The 16950-nt window shown below is 41.5% G+C and overlaps 1 protein-coding gene across 1 annotated transcript; it reads right to left on the bottom strand.

Annotated features, from left to right (window-relative positions):
- Positions 1 to 3286: 3286 nt before the first annotated feature.
- On the bottom strand, positions 3287 to 3789 carry LOC144464172 (achaete-scute homolog 5-like). The gene has a single exon (XM_078170457.1). It carries the CDS (start codon positions 3770 to 3772, stop codon positions 3287 to 3289), a length of 486 nt encoding a protein of 161 aa, XP_078026583.1. The 5' UTR covers positions 3773 to 3789.
- Between the last annotated feature and the right edge of the window lie 13161 nt (positions 3790 to 16950).

Here is a 16950-nt window from a genome sequence, read left to right as displayed (position 1 = left end):
ACACAGGTGATCACAAGCCCCCTTTGACACACAGATGGTGCAAAAGAGCCGCTACGACGTCCCGTCTGTACGCCTGCTTCACGCAGAGCCAAACGACAGCAGCAACATGTCGCTCTGCTGTGTGATGTTTGACAGTGACATGTAACACAACAGGTGTCGGCCTCTAGTGTGACATATAACATACGTGTCAGCTACTCTTCATAAACAATAACAATGACATCACGTCAGTAACAATCGTTTCGCATCTCGTCCTCTGCTCGGGCGTTAAGGAGCTCCTGGACCTCGCATTTGTCTCCGTATGAGCCTCGTTTCCACCCAGCAGTTCGCAGTTTCTGTCTCCTCAGTAAAAGTTGTGGATGGTCCCAACAGAAGCGTTCCTTACCGTCCCCATGTTTGGTCCCCCCTCTGTTGGGGTACCTAGCACACAGATCTGGTACTAAAAGGTGGAGCTAGAAACCCTGCAGTCTGATTGGTCAGTAGAGGACGCTCACTCTGGTTTTATGTAACCTCTGTTCATACATCAGTAAACTACAACTATAAAATGAAAGAGAAAAAAATAACTTCATTCACTGGGCCAACTGCCGGCAACTTTTAAGGTGGAACACTAAACCCCTGAGCTTGCCTGAGAAGGACTAAATGCACAAAGCTGCTATTTTTAAATATCCCATGGAGAGAGACTCTCACTGCAGCCTGTTCTATTTTGTTGTGAAAATGTGGGCGTGCAGCCTCGTTCTGTGGACGATAAACCAGGTGCAGACTTCCATCTGTGTCACCGCTGATGAGGAAATACAGCGAGTGCTGGACGGAGCAGTGAGTGACAACAACCCCACCCACATTTAAGAGGACTGTCTGAACACACCGAGGGTCTAGGTACCATGTCTGAAGGCTTACTGCTGGTTCCAAAGGTACTGGACTGAAAGGGTTTGGTGGAGACGAGGCTAATGTGAACATTTTCAGCTGCTGTTCTTCTTTGAGTTAGCTGCTAACTACTAACAGCTACCTTTCAATTTCCTGGCAGTGCGTCACACCAGTTTTCAGAAATAAAAACTGGGGACGTTTCCAGTTCAGCAGTGAATATATCCTTAAAATATCCAATGTTATTATCTAAGTAATAAAAACAGTTTCATTTGAGCGTGTTAACTGTTGCGCTTTAACAAACTGTGTTAAATTATATAAAGGTACAAAACTGTTGTAAATATCAAAACTATAACTATAGTCTTACTTTTTTATAAAATGCTCAAATATGTCAAATTGCTTGGACACCTCCCCGTAATGAACCTGTATGTAATGAAACTCAACATTGAATATGTTAAATGAATGAAATTGACACTTAATAGAATAACGCATTATCATAAAACATTGTACACTTATCTACACTAGTTAAAGAACCTCCATTAAATGTGCAATTTAAATGTGAAAAGTCTGATTGACTGACCATCAGCTGTGTGTATGTGGAGAAGGAGAGGTGCGGAGCTGTGGAAACATCCTGCAGTCCAACAAATCCAACAAATAAGCAACTCCACTTTAGAAACGAGCCCAAAAACACAACCCGTGGCTACCAATATTTGTAAGCGACTTTACAGAAAAACAAGTTGCTGTGTGTGCTTGTGAATACCCGCCCTACTCTGCCTCTGATTGGTTTATGATGAAATTTTACTCTCCCTAAACCAATCATCATCACTTACTGACATTCACATCAGAAGCTTCCAAAGAGGCAAAGTCTGTCGCGGACGCCCAAGAAGCATGGGTGTCAAAAATATTTGTGGCAGCTTTGGTCGCTCTAGTCGCTCATCACGTGAATCACTGAACGTTCAGTCGTGCTTGTCACTTTAAAGGAGCCACAAAGCGACTACTGGCTGAAAGCAACGTAGTTGCTGCTTATTGTTGTCCAGTCAAAAAGCTCATAGTTGGCCTCCAGAAAGTTATGTTTGGTCAATGAAAACAGAAAACACATGTCATCAAACCAAGCAAGGAAGACTTGCATGCTACGTCTCAACATTAGCCTGCAGTTCTCTCCTCTATTACGAACATTACACACTTTAAAACTCATCAGACCAATGACCTCCGCGACGCCGTCCCAAGCCTCATTCTTTTCATTTTGGTCTCTCTAACTGAACAGCGACACATTATAAAGGACTGAGCTGGCACCAGCACAAGTAATAAACTTCTCGATATCCATTGTGGGAACAAGTGTGCTGTACAAACCAAAGTTACATGGCTTGTTCTCTGGGACCCGCTTCATCGAAGCATGTCAGCGTTCTGATTGGTTGTCACCGAACCACGTCAGAGCTCATTACCATAAAGTTAAACGAGTTTGAACTCCCCTCCAGACCACTCCGGTCGCTTTGGTCGCCCAAGACGTGCGGCTGACGACCAGATCGGGGCCGAGGCCGTTGCTCCCGTTAGCTCACAGGACGCATGTTAGCAGTGTCTCAGTTCTTCCTCTGCAGTTTGTGCGTTAACAAATATTAAAAATAAAGAGAGACTGTTTCAACATTCGCAGCCCATTATTAATGTCAGCGTTCCCATAGTCAGTAAAGTCATGAAACAGTTTTCCAGGCCTGGAAATGGTTTGGAATTAACAGGATGTTTTGGAAAACTCTTGAATTTACGTTGTTTTAGCTGCCGTTTAAAAAATGTCATTAAAACCCCAAAACATTGGAAATTACACGAAATATGATTCTTGTGCGAATCATTTCAAATGTGGTGCGGCGCTGCGTGACCGGTAAAATGTCACACGTATCACATGATACACAGACCAGACCAACATCACGTCACTGCCAAGGCCACGCCCACTTTTTGGGGAAAGAAATGTGGCGTTACATCAGGAGAGAAACGCTCAGATGGAAAAACAATTTGGCGTCTCTAAAATATTTCAGATGAAATAACTGCAGACATCAGTTGTGATCCAGACACGTCAGGCTGCATCAACATCTACAGGATCTTCTGTTTTCTGTCCCTTAAAAGGGGAGTGGCCTTGGCGTTTAGCCAAGCGACAGCATGTGGCAATATGGTGTGTTGACGTATGCAACTAGTTGGCGGCAGGAATGTCTAACGAGTGAGTAAAGTCAGCAGGTGCTCATCTGTACGTCTGAGAAGAGCTGGGTTAATAACGTACGGCTGCGTGGTGACGGATGCCGACACGTTAGTCGTGGTGATGGTGTCAGATGTTGTGGAAAAGTTTGAATGTGGGAGCCGTGAACTCTGACAGCTAATGTTCCTTCTAACATGCAAACGAGACACGTGTTCACAGACAGGTGTGTTTGTTTCTTCAGGTGGCTCCGCCTCAGTTCAGTGTTCTCAGTTCTCCGTCAGATTCTCCTCCACAGTCCTGTCTAGGAGGCGAGGTGTTGGCTCCGCCCTCCTCCAGCTCCACCAGGCCCTGCAGGTATTTGATGTACCTGATGGCGGCTCTGAGCGTCTCCACCTTGCTGAGGCGCTTGTCGGCGCTCTGACCTGGCAGGTGGTCCCTCAGTTTGGCGTAACCCTGGTTCACGCACCTCACCCTCTGACGCTCCCGCTCGTTACGCTTCTGGATGAATGCCGGCTCAAAGGGACACTCGTAGACGCTGAAGTGTCCATGGTGGTGGAAGGGGGCCAGGTAGGGCAGGAGCCCGGGGCCCCTCAGAGGGTCCATTCCAGACGGGTAGAGGAGGAAGGGCACGGGGCCCGACAGAGAGCGCTGAGAGACGCTGCGATCCTCACGGTGAGCAGCAGGGGGAGACACGCCGAAGCTCAGGTAAGATGATGGAGAGAAGGTGGAGCTCATCATGTGACCTCTCAACACAACACACACCTGTAAACACACACCTGTAAACACAACACACACCTGTAAACACACACCTGTAAACACACACCTGTAAACACAACACACACCTGTAAACACAACATAAACCTGTAAACACAATACACACCTGTAAACACAATACACACCTGTCAACACAATATACACCTGTCAACACAACACACACCTGTAAACACAACACACACCTGTCAACACAACACACACCTGTCAACACAACACACACCTGTCAACACATCATACACCTGTAAACACAACACACACCTGTAAACACAACACACACCTGTAAACACACACTGTAAACACAACACAAACCTGTAAACACAACACACACCTGTAAACACACACCTGTCAACACAACACACACCTGTCAACACAACACACACCTGTAAACACAACACACACCTGTCAACACAACACACACCTGTAAACACACACCTGTAAACACAACACACACCTGTAAACACACACTTGTAAACACAACACACACCTGTCAACACAACACACACCTGTAAACACAACACACACCTGTAAACACACACCTGTAAACACAACACACACCTGTAAACACACCTGTAAACACAACACACACCTGTAAACACACACCTGTCAACACATCACACACACCTGTAAACACAACGCAGACTTCAGTGAAGCTTCATCCTGTTGACCTGCAGAGACACAAACAGACATGAGAGAGTATACACACACACACACACACACACACACACACACAACAACACACACACACACACGCACACACTGATGATGTTTTATTTATGTTTATGTTTTGTACACGTGTCACAGAGGGTTTGAACCTGTGACACAGTTCCTGATGTATTTTGAATATTTTCGTTTAACTTTCTCGAGGAGTTAACAAATTAAACATTTTTAAATCGTTAGAAAACGAGGACTATTAAAACTAATGTTTCTATTTTTTTAAACTCTCTGTGGCGGCCATTTTGTTTTTTTAAATGTAGCGAATGTTCAAAACACCTTTTTTAAATGTCAGGTTCAGTTCAGCAGGTTTTTACTGTCAGTGACTAAACTTCCCTTTTAGTTATTCAGATATTCACAGGAACTGAGAACAAGCACTTTGATATGAAGGAATTGAATTTGGTGGTCAAAGGTCAAAGGTTGCTGTGACCTCATAAAACATCTTTTTGTCTGTAACTCAAGAATTCATATGCTGACATTTTACACAGATGTCTGATAGGATGAAATCATGACGCTGTCTGTCCACATCACTTATTGTGTTTAACATCTGCTCAGTATGTCAACCAGGTGCTGACATTCTAAAGCTAACTGCTAATGCTATGTAGCTAGTTTTCCAGTGTGGTAATAAGAGAAACAATAACAAGAGATACAGCAATTATTTACCTGAAACAACAAACTGTTTTTATTGTTTTGGAAATGTTTCTGTTTGTTTCCTCGCAAAAATTTACAAATTAACTCCTAAACTCAGAACCAATCAGATGTATCGTGTCTCATCCAACTAGAAACAGGTTATGGGTGGTCGCCATTTTGAAGTCCAAAATGGCCGCCACATAGAGAAAAAACGGAAACATTGATTTTGCGGTAAACACACATTAAACACACATTAAACACATTAAACACACATTAAACAAACACATTAAACACACATTAAACTCACATTAAACACATATTAAACACACATTAAACAAACACACATTAAACTCACATTAAACACACATTAAACACACATTAAACACACATTAAAATTCACATTACACACATTAAACACATATTAAACTCACATTAAACACACATTAAACTCACATTAAACTCACATTAAACACATATTAAACTCACATTAAACACACATTAAACACACATTAAACACATATTAAACACACATTAAACAAACACATTAAACACATTAAACACACATTAAACTCACATTAAACACACATTAAACACACATTAAACTCACATTAAACACACATTAAACTCACATTAAACACACATTAAAGACACATTAAACAAACACATTAAACACACATTAAACTCACATTAAACTCACATTAAACACATATTAAACACACATTAAACAAACACACATTAAACTCACATTAAACACACATTAAACACACATTAAAATCACATTAAACACACATTACACACATTAAACACACATTAAACACAGTAAACACACATTAAACTCACATTAAACACACATTAAACACACATTGAACACACATTACACACATTAAGCACACATTAAACTCACATTAAACACACATTAAACACATTAAACTCACATTAAACACACATTAAACACACATTGAACACACATTACACACATTAAGCACACATTAAACTCACATTAAACACACATTAAACACATTAAACTCACATTAAACACACATTAAACACACATTACACACATTAAACACACGTTAAACTCACATTAAACACACATTAAACTCACATTAAACACACATTAAACACACAAACTCACATTAAACACACATTAAACACACATTACACACATTGAACACACATTAAACTCACATTACACACATTAAACACACATTAAACTCACATTAAACACACATTAAATTCACATTAAACACACATTAAACACACATTAAACAAACACATTAAACACACATTAAACTCACATTAAACACACATTAAACACATTAAACACACATTAAACACACATTACACACATTAAACACACATTAAACTCACATTACACACATTAAACTCACATTAAACACACATTAAACACACATTAAACTCACATTAAAGACATTAAACACGCATTAAACTCACATTAAACACACATTAAACACACATTAAACACGCATTAAACTCACATTAAATACACATTTAACACACATTAAACACATTAAACACACATTAAACTCACATTAAACACACATTAAACACGCATTAAACTCACATTAAATACACATTTAACACACATTAAACACATTAAACACACATTAAACTCACATTAAACACACATTAAACACACATTGAACTCACATTAAACACACATTAAACACATTAAACTCACATTAAACACACATTAAATTCACATTAAACACACATTAAACACACATTACACACATTAAACACACATTAAACACATTAAACACACATTAAACACACATTAAACTCACATTAAACACACATTAAACACACATTACACACATTAAACACACATTAAACTCACATTACACACATTAAACACACATTACACACATTAGCACACATTAAACTCACATTAAACACACATTAAACACACATTAAACAAACACATTAAACACACATTAAACTCACATTAAACTCACATTAAACACACATTAAACACATTAAACACACATTAAACTCACATTAAACACACATTAAACACACATTATACACATTAGACACACATTAAACTCACATTACACACATTAAACACACATTAAACTCACATTAAACACACATTAAACAAACACATTAAACTCACATTAAACACACATTAAACACACATTAAACTCACATTAAACACACATTAAACACACATTACACACATTAAACACACATTAAATTCACATTAAACACACATTAAGCACACATTAAGCACACATTAAACACACATTAAACACATTAAACATGCGTTAAACTCACATTAAATACACATTTAACACACATTAAACACATTAAACACATTAAACATGCGTTAAACTCACATTAAATACACATTTAACACACATTAAACACATTAAACATACATTAAACACAATAAACTCACATTAAACACACATTAATCTCACATCAAACACACAATAAACACATTAAACGCACATTAAACCCATTAAACACACATTAAACACGCATTAAACTCACATTAAACACACATTAAACACATTAAAAACACATTAAACTCTCATTAAACACATTAAACACGCATTAAACTCACATTAAACACATTAAACTCACATTAAAAGCACATTAAACGCACATTAAACACAGTAAACACACATTAAACTCACATTAAACATAGTAAACACACATTAAACACGCATTAAACTCAAGTTAAACACACATTAAACACATTAAACTCACATTAAAAGCACATTAAACGCATATTACACACATTAAACACACATTAAAAGCACATTAAACTCACATTACACACATTAAACACATATTAAACTCACATTAAACACACATTAAACACACATTAAACTCACATTAAACGCACATTAAACACATTAAACATGCATTAAACTCACATTAAACACACATTAAACACATTAAACTCACATTAAAAGCACATGAAACGCACATTAAACACATTAAACACACATTAAACTCACATTAAACGCACATTAAACACATTAAACACACATTAAACACGCATTAAACTCACATTAAACACACATTAAACACGCATTAAACTCACATTAAATACACATTTAACACACATTAAACACATTAAACACAATAAACTCACATTAATCTCACGTCAAACACACAATAAACACACAATAAACACATTAAACGCACATTACACACATTAAACATACATTAAACACACATTAAACTCACATTAAACACATTAAAAACACATTAAACTCTCATTAAACACATTAAACACGCATTAAACTCACATTAAACACATTAAACTCACATTAAAAGCACATTAAACACGCATTAAACTCACATTAAACACATTAAACTCACATTAAAAGCACATTAAACGCATATTAAACACATTAAACACACATTAAACTCACATTAAACGCACATTAAACATATTAAACACACATTAAACACAGTAAACACACACTAAACACGCATTAAACATACTGAACACACATTAAACACATTAAACACACATTAAACACCCATTAAACTCACATTAAACACATTAAAAACACATTAAACTCTCATTAAACACAAACACATTAAACACACATTAAACACCTATTAAACACACATTAAACATGGCTTAATAGAGACAATTTCAAACATAAGTACACAAATCAGCTTCACTATAACTTGCAGCATTACAGACAAACACTTGTCTTTATCTGGACACATTTTCCCCACAAATACAACATGCTAACATTATTAGCGCCAGCCTATGGCATTTTACATTGTATACATTAGCTTAGCAGCTAGCAGAGATTTCCTCTGCTCATATTTCAGACAGGATAAATCACACACAAGACTTAAAATGCTATTTTAGTGGAGGCTTTATTGTCTTCACAATTTATTGTTTCTTACCTGTGAAATACAAGTAAATACAAGCAGCTTTGTTTCCACTGAGGGAAATGGTTTCAGCTCACAGAGACAGACAGGAGGTCTGCGTCACCACAACGCTGAGCGTGAGGGTGGGTGAGTCCAACTTTCTGACAACAACAACATTTTCACAGGTAACTTAGCCTGTCCCCCCGCTGCAGGAAATAATGGATTAATCCTGGAAAGCTGTTGGTGTAGCACTTTTCTCCTTATGAAAGTAACACGGCGATTATTCGACCGATGAGAATTTGGTCTGACGACAGCATAGCGACCAAATAATCGACTAGTTGACCAGGAGACTACAGCCCTAGTTACTAAACTGTTTTCCTGACGACGGAGAAAATTTTCATCTGAACAAAAACCCACACCATCAGGCTCAGGCTCAAGCAGGATTTATAGTTGTGCAGCAGAGCCTACACTGTGGTGCCTGGGGTGATTGCTCTGAGACAACCAGGGAGGCTGAACGTCCCCAAAAATTTCATAGAAGAAATGGTCAAATATGCACTATTGAATTTACATTGAAATAAGAATTTACATTGCATTAAACATGCGCTAGGTTGCGTTTAACATCATGACTATGATGTTCAAACGTCAGCTGTTTATCACCAGTTTTCAAACTCTCCCTGTCATACATTCTTCACTACCGTAAGAAACCTCGGAGTAATATTTGATCAAGATTTGTCTTTTAATTCTCATTTAAAGCAAACCTCACGGACTGCATTTTTTCATCTGCGTAATATTGCGAAAATTAGGCCTATCCTGACCCGAAAAGATGCAGAAAAATTGGTCCACGCTTTTGTTACCTCAAGGCTGGATTACTGTAACTCTCTATTATCAGGTAGCTCTAGTAAGTCCTTAAAAACTCTCCAGCTAATTCAGAATGCAGCAGCACGTGTACTAACAGGAACTAAGAAACGAGATCATATTTCTCCTGTTTTAGCTTCTCTGCACTGGCTCCCTGTAAAATCCAGAATTGAATTTAAAATCCTACTGTTAACTTATAAAGCTCTAAATGGTCAAGCTCCGTCATATCTTAGAGAGCTCATAGTGCCATATTATCCCACCAGAACACTGCGCTCTGAGAACGCAGGGTTACTCGTGGTCCCTAAAGTCTCCAAAAGCAGATCAGGAGCCAGAGCCTTCAGCTATCAGGCTCCTCTCCTGTGGAATCATCTTCCTGTTACGGTCCGGGAGGCAGACACCGTCTCCACATTTAAGACTAGACTTAAGACTTTCCTCTTTGATAAAGCTTATAGTTAGGGCTGGCTCAGGCTTGCCCTGTACCAGCCCCTAGTTAGGCTGACTTAGGCCTAGTCTGCCGGAGGACCCCCTATAATACACCGGGCTCCCTCTCTCTCCCTCTCTCTCTCTCTCTCTCTCTCTCTCTCTCTCATCCTATTACTGCATCTTGCTAACTCGGCCATTCTGGATGTCACTAACTCGGCTTCTTCTCCGGAGCCTTTGTGCTCCACTGTCTCTCAGAATAACTCATACCGCAGCGGTGCCTGGACAGTGTGACGTGTGTGGTTGTGCTGCTGCCGTGGTCCTGCCAGATGCCTCCTGCTGCTGCTGCCATCATTAGTCATTAGTCATACTTCTACTGTTATTATACACATATGACTATTGTCACACAAGTATACTGTCTGATATTAATACATACTTTCAACATATTGTACCACAGTAGCCAGAACTATAACTATAATATTATTACTTTCATTAATGTTGTTGTAAGCTACTGTCATTACCTGCATCTCTCTCTCTCTCTCTCTCTCTCTCTCTCTCTCTCTCTCTGTCTCTCTCTCTCTCTCTCTCTGTCTCATTGTGTCATATGGATTACTGTTAATTTATTATGCTGATCTGTTCTGTACGACATCTATTGCACGTCTGTCCGTCCTGGAAGAGGGATCCCTCCTCAGTTGCTCTTCCTGAGGTTTCTACCGTTTTGTTTTTTTTTTCCCCGTTAAAGGGTTTTTTTTTGGGGAGTTTTTCCTTATCCGCTGTGAGGGTCTTAAGGACAGAGGGATGTCGTATGCTGTAAAGCCCTGTGAGGCAAATTGTGATTTGTGATATTGGGCTTTATAAATAAAATTGAATTGAATTGAATTGAATACATTCTCGTGTCAGCACAGTGGATGCGGAGCCTCCAAGCATTCCTATGAGACAGCGCTGAGCAGGTTTTTTTCACACAGCAAAGCGAGACGGTCATCAACATGTAAGACAGGTAACATTACAAATTCAGCTCCATTACAGCTCACAGGGTTCACTGACAAAACGACTGTCTTATACTAAACACGTTTTCCAAACAAATACAACATGCTAACGTTATTAGCACAAGCCTATGGCATTTCACATTGTATAAATTAGCCTAGCAGCTAGCAGAGATTTCCTCTGCTCATATTTCAGCCAGGATAAATCACACACAGTGTGTGGAGGCTTTATTGTCTTCCCAATTTATTGTTTCTTATCTGTGAAATTAAATTAAATCAAAGCTTTGTTTCCTCTGAGGGAAATGGTTTCAGCTTACAGAGACAGACAGGAAGTCTGCGTCACTGTGACACTGTGGAGTTACATCTCTGGGGAGGTGCACGTCAGGCTACAGCTTAGGTTGCAGGGTAAGCTCTCCGTTGACGTGGCGCCTACGGCGTAGCTACGGTGTTGATTCGACGCAGAAGTATAAATTCCTGGTCAGGCTGAGGCTGTTTTGCAGTAAGTAACTAAAGTTCTTGGGGAAATGTTTCGGAGTAAAATGAAAGTTGAAAGAAACGTAAAACCTCAAATGAAGTACAGATACTCCTGAAATATACTTGAGTACTGTTACAAAGTATTATTACTTGATTACTTTACACCACTGTGTGTGTGTGTGTGTGTGTGTGTGTGTGTGTGTATTGGTAGAGACTTGAGTCTGCAGTGTGGTTTAAACACCTCTCTGATGAACCAGAGTTACACAGTAACACTCGACCTGACTGATTAAAAGTCATTTCACCTTCACATCTTTGTATTTATGATATTTACCTGTAGTGCAGGTGACGTGGGGGCAGGAAGTCTCTGTGCTGTTCACAGCTGATGTCAGCAGGTATGAAGAGTCACAGCTGATGTTGGTGTGTGTGTGTGTGTTGTGTTAACAGCTGTGATGTCATTTTGATTCAGTCCAGTCGGAGCTGTGGAAAATTAAATCAGCCTGTCTTCCCGTCACAGGAACATAAACTACAGCTCATACACTTCTGTTTGAAGTTAAAGTATGAAATGACCAGTTATTGATTGTCAGAGCAGGAAATCATTGATTTAATCCTGATACAGACGATACAGATGATCATGTGGAGGGTTAGTACTGATTGAACGACCCACTGCAGAATAATATATATGATATAATTGTGTTCTAACACTTGATGCATTCATGTTGCGGCTTGTAAAGTTGGAGCTCATTTGAATGACTGTATTTAATCTATAATTATAATAATAAACCATCATTGATTATTGATTGTATTTAGCAGTAAATGTACAGTGACCTAAAACTATGACAAAGTATGAGACTGAAACATTCAACAACCTACTGATGTTCACCACTGGTTGTTGTTGAGTTATTAGAGTCATAAACAGTGAGAGATGAAACTGATCAAAGTGACGACTGAAGCATTTCTCAGATGAAACACAGAAATATGAACATGAGCTCTGCAGTGTAAAAAACATGAGATATGATGAGGTGCAAAGTCATGCTGTGTTGTCTTTGTCTCACCTTCAGACGCTGCTGCCGTGTGTCCTCCTGTCTGAGGCTGCACGATGAAACACTGAAGCTTTACCTGGCTTTACTCCCTGGAGCTCCGCCCCTCCAGGTGTGACAGGACGTCAGGTAACGAGACCAGGAACAAACACGCCGCGTATGGGTTCATTAAATGACCGACCGTAAGAACACAAAATGTTTTAAAACCACACGGTGTGATGGAGAGTTATCGATGAGGTGACAAGGAGAGGAGGAGAGGAGGAGACAAGGAGACGAGGTGTTTTCAGATCAGGTGTGAATCTACGCTCTGAGTCACGTTCAGTCGGATGTGAGACATCAAAGACCATCGACAGGTAGAAATGAGTGTTTGCAGTTTCCTCTTCCTAAATCCTGAGTTTCCAGATGAAAGGCGTCAGCGACACACACCCTTCCTGTCAGCCGCTCATCACACAACACACACTGATGACTGTTTACACACACACACACACACACCACACACACACACACACACACACACACACACACACACACCTGTAACCTGAGCTGCCGTCTGAGAGTTTCCTGCCATCAACTGAGCAGCTCGTTCATGTGATTAAAGTAAAAATCTTCAAACACATTCAGCTTTTCACACTCTTCTCATTGTAACAATAATAATAATAATAATAATGTATTTATTTGTTATTGAACCCATTTTTAAGCAGCTAAGTCCTGCTGAGATCACTGGAGACCTGACCAAGACAGCAGCATACAGAAAAAGTTAGAGCTGAACAACGACACAATAAAAACCATAAAAGATTTACAGTAACATGTAGAATTATTAAAACACTTACGAATGCTGACAAGAACCAACAGACTCATCCTCGTACATACGAAGAGACCAATTCACAGAGTTTCACGTCTTTCTGAAGGTTACTCCAGGTGACCTCTAATGATAAATCATTTTATTTCAGAGGTCTTCGACCAGCTGAGTCATGTGTTCATTATTATTTATCTCCAGTCAAACTCACCAGGGGTGAAGAAGGTGACACAAGCTTCTTTCCCACTGCACAAAAAAACCTGCAAACATTCGGCTTAATCCAGACACTGGTGGTGGATGATGACTGCTGAGGCTGATGACTGCTGAGGCTGATGACTCTGAGGATGATGACTGCTGAGGCTGATGACTCTGAGGATGATGACTGCTGAGTTGGATGACTCTGACGCTGATGACTCTGAGGATGATGACTGCTGAGGCTGATGACTGCTGAGGTGGATGACTCTGAGACTGATGACTGCTGAGGATGATGACTCTGAGGAAGATGACTGAGGATGATGGCTGCTGAGGTGGACAACTCTGAGGCTGATGACTCTGAGGCTGATGACTGCTGAGGTGGATGACTCTGAGGCTGATGACTCTGAGGATGATGACTGCTGAGGCTGATGACTCTGAGGCTGATGACTGAGACTGATGACTCTGAGACTCGCTCATCACACAACACACACTGATGACTGTTTACACACACACACACACACACAGACACACACGAGAGTGTGATACTGATTGTAAACATAAATAAGCCATCATGAGACTGATGACTCTGAGGCTGATGAATCACGATGGCAGCATGAAAGAGTGTGTATCTGTGAACATAACAGAGCACAATGTGAACTAAAACTGTGACTTCTAATAATGACAATAACAACAATTCTGTGCAGTATCTTGCTGACACAGGCACAATGAGCAGTCAGATGCAGCTGTAGATTTTATCAGTTCCTACGAAAAGTACAGTCTCTGCTGGGCCTTTTTCAGCAACTCAGAGGTGTTTACGCTCCAGGTCAAGTCCAGGAAGTGAAAGTCAGTCACCCTCCCCACACAGTCCCCGCCAATGAGTAGTGGTGGAATGTCCGTTTTCTTTTTCCTCAAGTCTAATACTAGCTCCTTGGTTTTTGAGGTGTTAAGGAGCAGGTTATTCTCCCTACACCACACTGTCAGCTGCTCCACCTCGTGCCTGAAGGCGAACTCATTCCCCTCAGAGATGACCCCACCACAGTGGTTTCGTCCGTGAACTTGACGATGGTGTTATTGAGGTGGGAGGGGGAGCAGAGCAAGGGGCTCAGCACACAGCCCTGTGGGGAGCCGGTGCTGAGGCTGAGGGCCGTAGATGTATGGTGACCCACTCTAACCCCCTGACTGCGACTGGACAGGAAGCTGCTTATCTACATGCAGGTGGAATGTGGAAGTCCCAGGTACCCCAGTTTGTCGACCAGTTTGTGGGGGAGGATGGTGTTAAACGTGGAGCTGTAGTCCACAAAGAGCAGCTGCACATAGCTCTCGGGCCGTTCCAGGTGGGACAGTGGCTACAGCATCCTCTGTAGACCTGTTAGCTCTATAAGCAAACTGATTGGGGTCAAAACTACGGGGCAGGAGTGATGTGATGTGATTTAACCCTGGACCAGTTTTTCGAAGCACTTCATCACCACTGGAGTGAGTGCAACTGGCCGATAGTCGTTGAGGCTGGAAATTTGGGGTTTCTTAAGGCAGGGGGATTACAGGTTGGAACTGTGGACTGTGACAAGGACTGGTTGAAAATCCTGGTGAAGACTCCAGCCAGCTGGTCCACGCAGTCCTTCAGGACCTGTCCTGGGACACCGTTGGGTACAGCAGCCTTCCTCAGGTTGACAGCCCGCAGCGTGAGCCTGAGATCATGTTCCTCAACTGTGAGGGTGGGGCTGCTGTGGACCATGGAGGGTAGTGTGGCTGCCTCTGGTGTCTTCACCTCAAAGTAGGTAAATAAGAGGTTCAGCGTGGTGTCACCTTCAGCAGCTCCAAGGTTGGTCCTGTAGTTGGTGAGATGCTGGACACCTTGCCGCACCTGACTGCTGTTGTTGCTGTCCAGGTGGTCCTCAATTCTCCTCCTGTAGTCTGACTTTGCCTCTCTGATGCCTCTCTTCACATTAGCTCGGGCCGTGCTGTAGAGAGCCCTGTTGCCAGACCTGAAGGCGGTGTTCCTCTCCTTCAACAGCCGCTGGACCTCCTGGGTCATGCAGGACTTCTGGTTGGGGTAGACCACTGCAACAGTGTCTATGCAGCTCTTCGTGTAACATAAAACACTGTCTGTGAACACCTCCAGGTCTGTGTGTTCAAAAACATCCCAGTTGGTCCTGTCAAAGGGGTCCTGCAGCTGCTGAGAGGCACCTTTCGGCCAAGTCTTGACAGTCTTTGTAATGGTAGTAGCAGTTTTCCTGAGGGGGCATATGCAGGGATTAAAAGCAGGGACATGTGGTCAGACTGGCCCAGGTGCGGTAGTTGTCTAGCCCTGTAGCCCAGCTTGATGTTAGAGTAGACCTTGTCCAGTGTGTTAGCTCCTCTAGTAGCACACTTAACATGCTGGTGTAATTTGGGGAACACTGCCTTCAAATCCGCATGATTAAAGTCCCCTGCTATGATGTGCACAGAGTCAGGATATATGCTCTGCTGACATGTAGAAGTCCAACAGCCTAGTTAGCATTAGCATCCGGTGGAACTAGAATGTACACAACTGTAATTATGACTACAGTGAACTCTGTCATATACTACATGTTAGGGGAGCAGTGACTGTCAACCATCACTGTGTTAGTACACCAGGTGTTGTTGATGTACATACAGAGCTCCCCTCCTCTGCTCTTACCGGAGTCCAATGTCCTGTCATAACGCTGTGCGGTGTTGCCCGCTAGCTCGATAGCAGAGTCAGGGATGGATGACTGAAGCCAGGGATCTGTGATCAGCAGAATGGAGCTGTCCTTTACGATGTTGTTGGATGTAATCTGTAGCCTCAGTTCATCCATCTTGTTGGCGAGCGATCTGGCGTTGGTAAGAAAAAGGCTGGGGAGCGCCGGCCTCCATAGCCTGAGTAGCACGCCAGCCCTGCAGCCTCGCCGCCGCTTCTTCTCGTGGCGCTCCAGGGAGAGCCGGGGCTTCTCGCTATATCCACCAGAATGTTGTGTGAGCGAAGAAACTCAGCTGTAACACTCCGCTCGTGACAAACTCCTATTCTAAGGAGATCGTGCCAGCTATAGATGTTTTTTGCTCAACTGGATGTACACAAGACGAGAAACAACACGAACACAAAGAGCCAAACAAAACACAGACAGGGCCCGTGGGAACAGAAACTATGCGACTGAACTGAACTGTTCTGGAGTGCTC

The sequence above is a fragment of the Epinephelus lanceolatus genome, chromosome 1 (genome assembly GCF_041903045.1).
Source record: "Epinephelus lanceolatus isolate andai-2023 chromosome 1, ASM4190304v1, whole genome shotgun sequence".
Lineage (NCBI taxonomy): Eukaryota > Metazoa > Chordata > Actinopteri > Perciformes > Serranidae > Epinephelus > Epinephelus lanceolatus.
Note: the sequence above shows the minus strand (reverse complement) of the source record. Positions and strands in the feature narration are given on the sequence as shown.